This window comes from Castanea sativa, chromosome 1 (assembly GCF_040712315.1).
Source record: "Castanea sativa cultivar Marrone di Chiusa Pesio chromosome 1, ASM4071231v1".
Classification (NCBI taxonomy): Eukaryota; Viridiplantae; Streptophyta; class Magnoliopsida; order Fagales; family Fagaceae; genus Castanea; species Castanea sativa.
The window spans coordinates 755,656-767,761 of NC_134013.1; the positions used below are offsets into that span (position 1 = coordinate 755,656).

Here is a 12,106-nt window from a genome sequence, read left to right on the forward strand (position 1 = left end):
ATGAAGGTCCAGTCTCACCCGCCATATTCACTCTTTTTCCACAAACTGACTTACTTTCTCACACGCCAATTTTGAATGTTCAACTGCTATTGGTATATATAAGTGAGGAACTAGTCTGACATGTGTGTGTTTGGTTGTCTTTAGACACTTTAGATTTCCAATATTCAGTTCAATCTCTCTACAAACAATCTTTGGTTTATAGAGAGAGATAAGGAAGGCAAGGAAGCTTGATTTTGGACTTCTTCAGCTGTACCGTACCATTATAGTATGTTCTAATTTGGCATTTTTGATTTAATTGCTTTCATCTCTCATGACTTTTTTGTGATTATGAGTGTTGATCCATTATTTTTCATGGGTTCCAGTTATCATTTAGGATTTGTCACTAGTTTGAGTGTTTCCATGATGTGGCTTCTTGTTGTATTGTCAATTATGTTCTGCCTAATTCTTGTATGAAATGAACTGGACAGTTTTGCTTTGCCAATATGCTTTTTTTTTTTTTTAATACCATTGTGAGCTTAGTTATTTTCTAAAGGGAAAGCAGTTTTTCTCTAATATCTTAAAATACAAAATTCAAATTTTAGTTTTTGCTACTGAATTCTGAATTAGAGAGAGGGGGGGAGGCGGTTTTTACAAAGTTGAAGACTTCGTATTTTCATTCTATGAAACAAATTTTCTTTCTTTCTTTTTTTCAATGAATAAATAGAGAAAAAAGTAATTATTATGTTTTCACCTTTTCATTTTATTTGTAAAAGCTTACTAAGATTAGTGCTTTACTCTCATTGAACAGGTTTGATCAGTCTTGAGTCTTGACTTAAAGATTGAAGTTTGTTACTATTCTACTGTTTGGTGATCAATGGGTCTTTCTCTTTCCTTACTCTTTTCTGCATGGAATGAAATCCTTTGCCATAAGTTGTTTGGATTAACTGACACCATTGAAACAGTCATTGTGAGAACACTTAGCTACAAGAAAGAAGAAGAATATTCAGAAACCATTAACCAGTCTAATGGGTCAGAGAAAATGGTTATAGAAAGTTTAATGAGCTTCAAAAGGCAGGATTCAAAGGAAGCAGATTTGGAAGTATCTGGTTCATCTAAAAAAACTGTTCGTGAAAGAGATAGTTCTAATTCAAAGTCTTCAATGGCTAAGAGTCATGAAATTATGCAGATAAAGAAGCCCTGTACACTTTTGCTTCCTAAACCTGTGATATTGTTTTCTCCAAGGCCAGTTAGTGAGCTTGATGCTGCTGCAACTAGGCTTCAGAAAGTTTACAAGAGTTATAGGACTAGAAGGAATCTTGCAGATTGTGCAGTTGTGGTTGAGGAACTCTGGTTTGTTTCTATATCATTTCTTGTTGTCTTTTCATTTTTTAGGTGATTTCAACCTTTGTTTATGAATAGTCTGGCGAGGATTCATAGCTGACCCCAAAATTTTGGGACTAAGACTTGTAGTTGTTGTTAAAGTTGTCAACCTTTGTTTCTGACATTAATTCAATTGTTGTAGGTGGAAGGCATTAGACTTTGCAGCTCTTAAACGAAGCTCTGTGTCATTCTTTAACATTGAGAAACCAGAAACTGCTGTGCAACGCTGGGCTCGAGCTAGGACAAGGGTTGCCAAGGTACTTAATTGATATTTTGTGAATTGAGGAGGAAAAGAGTTTGTTTTTGGAGGAACATTGTACTAACAGCATTAACTCTATGTATTTGTAGGTTGGGAAGGGTTTATCTAAGGATGAGAATGCTCAGAAATTAGCCCTACAACACTGGCTTGAAGCTGTAAGTCCATATGCTTATACCAGACATGCTTCTTTCTAAATCTGATGCAGTTTTGTTCTTTCTGCTTTTTTTACATTTCCATCTAAAAATGGTGAAAGCAATATTTTCCTCAAAACAATATAATTTTGGTCAAGTGATGGTTTCAAAAACGACTGCTGTGTTAGATATTAGGGGACATGTATTCCCAGTCACTTCTCATAATAAGACTTAAAAAGGAGAGTCAAACTTGGCCAATGTATGCTTCCTATATAGGAATTGGTGAATTTTTTTTTTGGGATGAAATTTCAAATTGAGCTCAAGTTTTGGGCTTTTGAATAGTGGTCTAGCTATCCCAAGACAGGAAAAAAGATTATTGGTCTAGCTAAGTACATATCTTCTATGGATTTATATTTTTGGATATTAATAGGTTCCATGTTGTTAGTCCCCAATTAATAGGTAAGGAAGTAGAATCACTGGACTAATGGGCTTTGTTAATTATTGTTTTTTTGCAGATTGATCCACGCCATCGTTATGGACACAATTTACACTTCTACTATGATGTCTGGTCTGATAGCAAGAGCACCCAACCTTTCTTCTACTGGTACTCATGAAAATTAACTTTTTCTTACTTGGTATAATTGCTTTTGATTCAGCCTTATCCTTCCTTATCACTCATTTCTAACTTTATTTTTCTCCTCCTCTGAAACTGAAGGTTGGATGTTGGTGATGGTAAAGACCTAAATCTTGAAAGGTGCCTAAGGACTGTTCTACAACGTCAATGCATCGCGTATCTTGGACCAGTAAGTCTTACTAATTATACCATCTGTTACCGCATTCCAATAATCCACCCCCTCTCCATTTTAAATGTGTTCATTTCATGGTTCAGATTAAATATTACAAATTTAAAAGTGTATCCACTGCAACATCATTTAAAATTTTAAGTAACATGGCTCTTTATACATTAGATCCAAAAAATAAAATCTTACCTGTGAAATGGACCCCCTCAATCTTGTTTCTTCATCAAATTTTTTGTGTTGAATTTACATGCACACACCCCCATAAGCATCTTTGCAACCTAGATAAGTGCCTGGATAGATAACTAAGTAGGCTTCTTATGAATGTGGACAAGTGCATATATTTCACAGTTATAACTTTACATTCTCTGTCGTTTGGTATTACAGAAAGAGAGGGAAGCATATGAAGTAATTGTAGAGAGTGGAAAGCTTTTATACAGGCAAACAGGGATGCTTATTAACACAGTTGAGGGTTCTAAGTGGATTTTTGTGCTCAGCACATCAAGGGCTTTGTATGTGGGTCAGAAGAAGAAAGGTGTTTTTCAGCACTCAAGTTTTCTATCAGGAGGTGCTACATCAGCAGCAGGGAGATTAGTTGCCCATGATGGAGTTCTTGAGGTACTACCTATAACATAGCAGAGACACAATTATTGATTTTTCATCATGTTGCAGTTCAATTTCTAAGCCAAGTGTGCTTGTCTTCTTTAGGCTATATGGCCATACAGTGGTCACTATCTCCCAACTGAAGACAACTTCAGGGAATTCATTAGTTTCCTCGAGGAGCACCAAGTAGACCTCACCAATGTTAAGGTAATTACCATCAAATCTTTGGCCATAAAGATCTCTTTATACCTGGTTGGCATTTATCTTTCAACTTTTATAAATGTGGTATATGTATGTGCATAGTCTTTATGCATGTATATCTAGCCAATTACGAGCAAATTTTTTCATGACTTTTTTCACAAGTGCTGATTTGGCATGTTGTGATTGATGCAATAAAAGTAGTATCAATGGTCGGTTCATGTGAAAAGGATTTTGCTCTGATCACAATTTGTCACGTTAGAATGTTGTGTACTTAGCATTAATTGGAAATTGGTTCCTTTCAGTAGAAATAACTAATGCAAGTAACCATTTCTTCTGCAGAGGTGTGCAATAGATGATGATAGCACGTCCTTTAAGATTATTGGAGAGGAATCTAAACCAGAAGAGGTCAAGGTTCCTTCAACAACTACAATATCCACCAATATGAATACTTCTGAAGTCAATAAGCCCATGAACGATATTTCCATCACAACTGATCATCAAGGAAGGATCGATTCCAATGTAACAAATGCAGAAGCACCATTATTTGATATGGGTAAACCTATGTCTTGCAAGTGGACTAGCCCACATGGTCCTCGTATTGGATGTGTAAGACACTACCCAATTGAGCTACAATCTCAAGCACTTGAGAAAGTCAACCTATCACCCAAGTTAACACCTGGCAACTCTGGAAGCCGTCTTCCAATCCCGTCTCCACGGCCTAGCCCAAAGATCCGGGTCTCACCTAGACTGTCAAACATGGGTTTCCCTAGCCCAAGGCCAAGGGTACTTGTTAACACTTAATTAATCTCAGGCGTTCACCAAATTGGTGAATGGAGATGACTTGGGTCTAAAGGATCAAGATCTTTGGCAGGTTAGGCACAACTTGTGCTTTCAATCAGATTTCTTTGTGTAAGAAGCTTTCAGCAAAGAAGATGAACTGCCAACCAAAATTTATTATTCTTTTACTTAACATAGCCAAGTTAATTCCTTTATTTGTTAGTAACTTAATATGGTTCTATCTTTGTCTCCTATGAGGACCATTGATCAGTTCACTTCTGTAAGTTGTACATAAAATGTTCTCATGTATTAATGAATAATGACCTTTTTTGGTGAATGGTGCAAAGACATTTTCTTCTCCTTTTACTTGGCTAAAGCTTTTGTGTGTATGTTTACTGGGTCATTCATGATTCAACTCCATCTAAAGAATTTAAGCTTAAGGGACATAATCACAGAAGAAAAGGAAATAGGAACATGGAGTCGTGAGGCAATGGTGGATAATGTGTGCTTTCATCTCATTGAAGTTTGAACTACACGTTTTCAGTATTGACTATTGACTATTGAGTATTGACTCATGGAACGTTAACAGTACGTTTCCTCATCATTTTTTTCGGTTGTCTTTAACCTTAATTACTTCATCGGTTCCCAATATACTTCTCGATTTATGTATAAAAATTTAAATATGATTTATATATATATATATATATATATATATATATATATAATTTCTTTTTTTCTTTTTTGAATAGCTACTCTTAGGACATTTGTTAATAAACTATTTTAGAAAAATTTTAATACAACTTTTATGAGAAATATTAGTTGAAGTTGTATTGTAATATATTGTATCATTTTTTCTCTATTATTTTTTTTGAGATAATTTTTTTTCTCTAAAAATTAAACAATTTATATTCAGTCCAATTAGGTCTACTTTGTTCACTTTGATCCACTTCAATCTTATTTGGGTTATTCGGTCTAATTTGGTCATATTCGGAACATTTTGACCACTTTGGTTCTATATGTTTCATTCTGTCCACTTCGGTTCTATTCAGTTCACATTGCTCTTATTCACTCCACTTCTGTCCAGTCTGTCTAGTTTGGTCTTATTCAACCCACTTCAGTCCAGTCAGTCCACTTCAGTCTAGTTTGGTCTTATTCGGTCCATTTTGTCCACTTCGGTCTTATTTGGTCCACTCTGTCCACTTCGATCCTATTCAGTCGATTCATTCTTATTCGGTTGATTCGGTCCTATTCTCTCCATTTGGTCCACTTCGATCTATGTTTGTGCTTTTACATAAGGAGAAAAGACATGTTTGGGTTGAAAGTACCTAATTTAAATCCAAATTTATTATTAAAAAAAAATCTCAAACTCTTAATATCTAAAATCTTAAGTATAACTTTTATTATTGCTACGCTTTTGTTGAACCACATTAATATAACATTTCAGTCCACTTTGGTACAGCTAAATTTAAGTGAAAGTCTTTCTAAACATAAAGGCTAGAAATATTCAAATGTAATCATTAGGGCAATTATTCATTTGTTTAAACGTTGTTACTTTTAAATGAATTGCATGAGGTTGATGATACATTTAAGCAAAATGAATAAATATATACATGTGTATGTATGTATAATTTTATGTAAATAAATTATTCAAATTATTCATTATTTTAAAAGAGATTATCATGATAATCAAAACTCATATCAAATTTATACTGAATATGTATAATTTATTATTTAAATTTTATTGTAGAGAGCTAGAGACTACTTGTGATTGGAAACTAAAAAATACAACACCAAAACGTGTGAACCCAAAATAAAGTTTTAAAACTCACAATGATTTATCAATATAAAGTAGAGTTGTAAGAAAGAATAAAAAATCAAAAGAAAGAGAAAAACCACTTTTTCAAAAGAGAATGCAAGAGAGAACAATAAGAAATTTATAGAAAATAATATGAGAAAAAAAGTAAAAATAAAAATATAGTAATAAACACCAAATTATCCAAGTTATGTTATGTAATAAAATAACATTATATTCTTTTATACTATCTTTATAATGCAATATGATAACATCTATGAAATCAAAGAGAATAAAAAAGATAACAACTCAAAAATACAAAACTTAATCAAATTAACCCAAAGTAAAGTTCCAAATAATACAATATATCATCAACCTAAAATAGAGATGCAAGAAAAATATAAAAAAGAAATTCCCAAAAAATGAGAGAGAGAGAGAAGTAGCATTTTGTGTGTGAATAAATTATGAATAGAATGGAAAAGAGAATTATAAATTTATAGTAAAAGGAAGAAAATAAAAAATAAATAAATAAAGGAAGATAAAGGGATAGAGGAAAAGTGATATTAAGGTAGGTAGTAGTGTGGAGTTGAAAATGTAAAATGAAAAAAAAAAGGGGGGGGAATTTAGAAAAAATATAATAATAAGTTGAGAAATTAATAAGAAAAAAATGAGTTAAAAATAAGAGACAGAATGTTGAAAATGGGTGGATAATGTGGTCGTTGATGTAGCAATAATAAATGTTACGTTTCAGCTTTTAGATATATATATATATATATAATGTAAAAATATCAGTTATTTTTTTTCCGTTCTCATAAAAAAAATTTAAAAATATTTTCTAAACAAATATCCTTAAAGCATCCATTAATAAAATACTTCTAAAAAGAAGAATTTTACTCTTTTTTTTATAAAAAGAATTTTCTCTAGAAAATGAATAGTCTTTATTTTGACTAGAAGAAAAGTCTGTAAATATGCACCAAAATGGATACTATAAGAGTTTTTTTTTTTAAATATCTTTTATTTTGAATTAGAAATTAATTTTTTTTAAATATGAATCTTACTTAATTTGTTAAAGAAATAGAAGTGCTCACGTGATAGAAATTTTTGGGGGAAAAAAGAGATTAATTACATATAACCACCCTAAAGCAATGAGATAAATATATCATTTTCACCTAAAAAGTGGTAATTAGATAACTAAAATACCCTAACAGATTTCACATATTTACCAATAGCCCAATAAGTCTTCCTCCTTCCCCAGACAAACAAGTTTCCAATTAGCCTTCAAGTTTTCTTGGCTAGCCTATTTTAGTTGTATGTGGCCATACTTACATATTTGGTAGTTTTTATTTTTTATTTTTTATTTTTTTCTTAATATTTAGGGAGGGCAATTTCACTCATGCAATTTTTCCTCCCATAAAGGGTCCTAAGAAGAGGGCAAGGTGAAATCTTTGCTCCGACCACCGTGACCAGGCCAAAACAGAGTTTGGTTGCACTACCCCACCTCGAGTATATTTATTAAAATGCCATTATATTTTTATTATAATTAAAATATTATCATTATGACCATTAGAAACTTGATATTTTTACTTAAGGCAACAATTAGTACCATCAAATCTTGATGATGGTAGGGGAAAAAGGCCCAAGAATATATATTGGGCCGTGAGCCTTGTCCAAGGACATTTAGTAGTTCGAGGACATGTAGACATTAGCGAAAGAGTACAAATCAGCAAATTATGGAAGGTTTCTTGTCATGAAAGTTTGGGAAGGTAGTCCGAGGAGGAATGCCTCATCGGCTAAGCAAAGCAGAGGTCAGAACGTTTGATCTACCAGCAAGAGCAACACTCCGGAGGGTTCTGCTGATAAGGATAAACATTAGAAGGGAATAGGACAAAGGGAAGTTAAGAAATATCTAAGAGAAAGCTGCTATCACCGCATTGAATGCTCTGCAACTAACTCTCTAGCCGCATTAATGTGGATGTGATACCTGAACAGTGATATTCAACCTTATAGTTACCCCTAAAGACTTCAAGAATGTGCTAATGGAACAAGGATCAAAGCAAACAACTTGACCTATACGTGAAGGGTGGAGCTGAAGCAAAACAGGGGAATATAAGGAAGAAAGACCCCATTATAAAGGGGACATCTGAGAATCTGTAGAAAAAACACTGTAACACTAAGAACTGTAATTGTAAGCAAGTCTAAAAAAAAAAAAAAAAATTCAAGAACTACTCTCCTCGGACTTTGCTGAAGAATGATTTCTTTGCATAAAGCTTGTTTTCTTTACTTTCTTACCATCTTTAATCCATTGTGAGCGTTATTTAATTCATTGAAGTCTATTTTTAGCCCATTCTCTACAAATTCTTTGTATTAGGCTCTTTAGGCCTTAATCCTTTCACCTGTTGGGCTTGGGATCCCAAAACCTGCCTTTACAATGATAAATAAGGCTCGCATTTTAGGAATGGAAAATTTATCACATCCATATTCTACATGTTTATCTTTTTTTCATTTGTATAATTAAGATTAAACCTCAATTACAATCAGCTAATTATTTTATTGCATGTAAGTCTTTCTTTTAACAGAACTAGGAAGTTGCCCGCACGATGCGCGGATAATGCTATATAAGCTTTTACGTAAGATGATTTTGAAAATTGTAGTATATATATTATAACACAAACGGTGAATATTTTCATTGCTAAAATCACCTACAATTGCTTCTCAAAAAAAAAAAAAAAAATCACCTACAATTATATCTGAAACTTTAGACCAAGTAGGCATATTTTATTCCCTATCATCAATTGATCATGAACCCAATTAGCTGCAAGGACATGTTGTACATATCAGACTCATTGAACCTATCACTTTTCATATGAAATTTCTAACCAAGACATTGATCTCATCAAGCATCCTCAATAATATTTTAACTATATATAGCAATGTCAAGGTCACATAGTGAGTCATGTCTAGACAAAGCAGTTAGCCCATTATCAATCTCTTTGGCGCCTTCTCAAAAAAAAAAAAATCTCTTTGGGTGTGCAAAACGAGGTTTTTCTCCAACTATCAAAAGTAACGACCCAATTTTGTGTTGGTTTTGGACATTCAATTGAAATATGTAAGGACTTCGTCCTTCATTAGGGCATTGACACGCTCTCATAGAATTCATTGAAACATGGAGTTGAGCCTCCTTATATTAGCCTTATAATGTTAATTTAGGATGTTTTAGGTATCAGCAATTCTAATCTGCATAAATAGAATTCCATCTATTTTAAATAAATATAATTAAATATAATTATCCTAAAACCTAGTCCAAAAACTTGTTCTTAACCCACAATCCATCTTCAATACACATATGACAATAAACTAATTACCGAGTATAGTCACTCAACCAATTACTTAAATTTGAAAGCAATTTATAGAAAAGCAAAAGTATATATATAGTATTTAGAAAGTTCATGTTTGATTTATGATAAAAAGAAGTGGCAAAGTGCCGGTCAAAGACCAAAAGAGTTTGTATTTCATACAATTGGTAGATTTTGTTATATACCTTTCTATAAAATTCATGCTTATAGTACTGTTGGAATAAATAACAGTCACACTAATAAAAATAAAAATAGAAAGAATTGACTTGTAATTAATATACATACACAATCAAAATGTTGCAAAATGGGCATCACTTAAGATAAATTTCATAGCTACATAATTCTCTTGTCTTGTTTTTTTATTTTGTTCTAGTTTAGTGACAAAATTGTCAAGTTAAGCAAACCATAAAAACTATAGAAAAGAAAGAAAAACCAAAATAGTATTTATTTGAAGCAATTTACAACGTTACTTATAGCACAGACCATATTTATTGTATATTGCTACAATTTACAATATGAGCACATAAAAAATAGTTTGCTGCTCCTGCATTAACTGTTGCCTATAGCAAAACACTCAGGTATTTTATCAAACAATTTGCGTGCATATAAATAAAAGGCAACTGCGTCCAAACCATAATTACAAAGTAAAATTAAAGATATCAAAGTAATAATGTAAAAATTTAAGAGACTGACAGAGAAAGGGTTGTTTTTAGAGATTATATATCCACCTTTTAGGGGAAGAATTACCTTACAATTCAATTTGGGATCTAAAGCATAGCTCCGAGGAGAAAATAAAACGGTTGAAGCAAATTGGCATCAATGGACCCAGGGGTAGAGGTATCTAATGGGATTTGGGTTATTGTCCAAAGAACTATTACATTGATTTATTTTCCTCAGTGTCCAGCAAGCTCTAAGGGCTACAGATAATATATATATATATATATATATATATATATATATATATATTGATTTAAAAAGAAATATATTAGTGCGCATCAAATTTAAAGGGGAACTGAAGAGTTAAGAAAGAGAAAGAGGTGAATTTGATTTTGCTAAACAGTAAGTAATGTGCATCTTTTCAATTTCTAAAAGGATGTTGGAATTTATTTTTCAAGTGAAGGTGATTTGGGAAAGTTAAATGCAATAATTAATCTAATAGAGCTCAAATAGAGCGCCACATGGCAGGACCTCATGCTCTCCCGCATGAGGTCTTAGCTTTTATATATACTAGTTGCTAACCCGTGCAATGCACGGAAAAGATACTTTGAAATATCTGTTTAACATTGTATTCTCAAAGCTTTTCAAAAGAATATGCATGTTCACAACTTCTATCATTTTTAGCTTCATTACAAAAATAGGGGCAACTCGTGTTGGAGAGAGAGAGAGAGAGAGAGAGAGAGAGAGAGTACCTATCAAAGTATCTATTTAAACTCCTCTATTAAAAAAATCCATCCATTGGATTCATAATAATGCCACAATCCCTACACAATAAACCATATGCTTCAAACCTTTGATTACAATGATTCTTTAATGACCACTGTTTCTGCCATTCAAGGATCATTCAAATTAAATTTATTTGTCCAAGCTTTAACATAAGACTGCATTTCATCTCAAGCTACTACCCTAGAATTTGAGCACCTCGACATTTGAACTTGATGAGTCTGTAAACCAAAACATTTATGTCACACTGCTATGTTGCACAAATATATTTTTAATTACAAATTACCCTTGCACTAAAAGATCATTAAAAGTACTTAATCTTAGCATGATTTTCCATGTAATAAAGCAAAGAAACCATTGGTAGATTATCCAGTCCTCTCCAACTATCTTATTGGTCTATGCATTTATATTACAAATCATTTAACTTGCCTTTATGCTATAAACTTGTAGTTGTTTCTTTCTGTAGATTATGCATGAATAAATGTTACAATTATCTACTTCCTTATAGCATGTTCTATTCAGATCAACCACACCATGGATCTCAAAGAAGGTGGTATCCTTGACAAATGAAAACAATAACTTGGTCAATGCACTCATCTCTTATAAACCAATTTTCATTATTGTAGTCTAAACATACATTAACATCCAAGATAAACGGTAAAGCAAATGAGAAACTAATAAACTACTTAGAAACTTCTAGCTTAGTTGAGTATTCTCTACACTTAATTTTGTGCTATTTCTCATCTCCAAGTCATCCAAAGAACTTGTCCTATTAGTGAATAATTCTTCCATTACTTATAAAAAATTTTAAAGAAGAAGAGAAAGAACTAAATTGTACTACTAACATGCTGCTAAGTCAACAAAGTTTTTAAGGGTACCACATAGTTCAACTCCTTCCACATCTCGGATTAATTTGATAACATTATATAAAGAAATTATGAACAAAGCATGAATGTAATGATTGATTGATGTGAACCAAATCATACCCAACATATAAAATGGAAATTTAAATTTATTTTTCTACCGTATTAAAATCTACTTACAAATCACTCTAAGACAATTCCTTTATTCATGTCAAGGATTTTATAAATGATTTGCAATTATGATACCTCATATTTCTAGCCAACTAATTTGTAAAGTTAATTTTTATCAACGTAATTTGTCCATTGCATTCATAGCTGTGACTAAGAAATAGGGAGTACTAAATAGTTGAACCCATTTCTCTGCAATCTCTTTGTTCTCCTTGTATCCATTTGACTTCTACACAGTATTTTTTTTTTCTGATAAATAATGATATTTCATAAAACAAAAGCCCCAGGTACACCGGGAGTGTACATGGAAAGATCTACATCAAGATCGAAAATTACAATGATCAAGCATAACAAAAAGATTAG

The 12,106-nt window shown here is 32.3% G+C and overlaps 1 protein-coding gene across 1 annotated transcript; it reads left to right on the top strand.

The window, feature by feature from the left end:
• Positions 1–4,487, top strand: LOC142622660 (IQ domain-containing protein IQM1-like). Its single transcript, XM_075796181.1, has 9 exons — positions 1–265; positions 788–1,329; positions 1,502–1,616; positions 1,708–1,773; positions 2,265–2,353; positions 2,465–2,552; positions 2,934–3,164; positions 3,255–3,356; positions 3,690–4,487. The coding sequence occupies exons 2-9, from the start codon at positions 854–856 to the stop codon at positions 4,149–4,151; spliced, it is 1,629 nt and encodes a 542-aa protein (XP_075652296.1). The 5' UTR covers positions 1–265; positions 788–853; the 3' UTR covers positions 4,152–4,487.
• The last annotated feature ends 7,619 nt before the right edge of the window (positions 4,488–12,106 follow it).

What these genes read in the sequence shown, in the direction of transcription:
- LOC142622660 (XM_075796181.1), top strand. Translation starts at nt 854, where the DNA reads ATGGGTCTTTCTCTTTCCTTACTCTTTTCTGCATGGAATGAAATCCTT. An exon ending in CTAGGACAAGGGTTGCCAAG is followed by an intron (nt 1,617 to 1,707) that starts GTACTTAATTGA and finishes ATGTATTTGTAG; the next exon opens with GTTGGGAAGGGTTTATCTAA. An exon ending in GCATCGCGTATCTTGGACCA is followed by an intron (nt 2,553 to 2,933) that starts GTAAGTCTTACT and finishes TTGGTATTACAG; the next exon opens with AAAGAGAGGGAAGCATATGA.